This window comes from Eurypyga helias, unplaced genomic scaffold, assembly GCF_000690775.1.
Source record: "Eurypyga helias isolate BGI_N326 unplaced genomic scaffold, ASM69077v1 scaffold21573, whole genome shotgun sequence".
Taxonomy (NCBI): Eukaryota; Metazoa; Chordata; class Aves; order Eurypygiformes; family Eurypygidae; genus Eurypyga; species Eurypyga helias.
In genome coordinates, this window is record NW_010240814.1 from 4328 (window position 1) to 5696 (window position 1369).

Below are 1369 nucleotides of genomic sequence, written 5' to 3' on the forward strand. Positions count from 1 at the left end.
GGGGCAGTCGTACCAGCGTGTGAGGCAGCATTTTTGGGGTGGGGGGCTGGAGAAGGAGGAACCAGCTCAGATGGAGGGGCTGATCCCACCTTTGCCGGCAGCGGGAGCACTCTCAGCCCCCCATTTCCTTGCACGGGCAGCTCCTCTGGAGGGAGTTTTTCTACACCGCTGGCAGCAGCATCCCCAATTTTGACCGGATGGTTGGCAACCCCATCTGCCTGCAGGTTGACTGGGAAAACAACCCCGAGCACCTCCGCGCCTGGAGGGAGGTATTTCCCTCAGGGATATACCCCAACACCGCTGACCCCACCCCCAAACATCCCCCTGCCCCATCTAACCCCAACACCCCACACTAGGGCCGGACAGGCTACCCCTTCATCGATGCCATCATGACCCAGCTGCGCACCGAGGGCTGGATCCACCACCTCGCTCGGCACGCCGTCGCCTGCTTCCTCACCCGTGGGGACCTCTGGGTCTCCTGGGAAGAAGGGCTGAAGGTCAGGAGATCTCCCCCAACCACCCACCAGCACCCACTGGGCTCTTGGGCACCCCGTTCCCCATGCCACTGCGGTGTCCCACAGGTTTTTGAGGAGCTCCTGCTAGATGCTGACTGGTCCCTCAACGCTGGCAACTGGCTGTGGCTGTCAAGCAGCGCCTTCTTCCACCGGTATTTCCACGTCTACTCGCCCGTCGCCTTCGGCAAGAAGACGGACCGGGATGGGGCATACATTCGGTAGGCGTGAAACCCAAAGCCACACAAGATGGGGAGGTGGTGTCTCTGGTGGCTTTGACCCCTCGCTGTAGAAAATACCTCCCCATCCTCAAGGATTTCCCTGCTGAGTACATCTACGAGCCCTGGAGGGCGCCGCGGGCCGTGCAGGAGCGGGCAGGATGTCTGGTGGGCACCCACTACCCCCAGCCCATAGTGGAGCATGGGGTGGCGAGCAAGAGGAACCTGGGGCGCATGAAGGCAGCCCATGCCCGGAAAGGTAACAGATTCCCTAAGAAGTACCCAGGTCCCCCCACAGCCCAGCCATCACCCCAGCTGCCTTCCCCTCCTCCAGGCATCAAGCGGGAACCAGAGGCCAGCCCCGCAGCGGCCAAATCACAGAGGAAAAAGCCCAAGCAGCGCTGAGCCCCACAGAGACCCCCAGGCAGCTGCCAGCAGTGGGTCAGGCACCACTTGTCCCATTTTTGCTCAACCACCTTGCATGAATCCCTTCCCCTCTCCCACCCTGAGACAGGCAACTTTGCTGCTGCTGCTACCATCCAAAAAAGTAACTGCTCACCCCAGAACATGCCCTGAAAGAGGATGAGTCGCTCGTCTGGGAAACCCCAAGCTGCCAGGCTGTGCCCCAGAGGCAAACAC

At 61.4% G+C, this 1369-nt stretch overlaps 1 protein-coding gene across 1 annotated transcript in view; it reads left to right on the forward strand.

The window, feature by feature from the left end:
• Positions 1–1135, forward strand: part of LOC104507330 (cryptochrome-1-like) — a 2313-nt gene extending 1178 nt beyond the window's left edge. The window contains exons 7-10 of the mRNA XM_010148573.1: positions 90–269; positions 357–497; positions 582–733; positions 805–1135. Coding sequence (XP_010146875.1) covers positions 90–269; positions 357–497; positions 582–733; positions 805–1135 — 804 coding nt within the window. The remainder of the gene's footprint in view (positions 1–89; positions 270–356; positions 498–581; positions 734–804) is intronic.
• Positions 1136–1369: the final 234 nt, after the last annotated feature.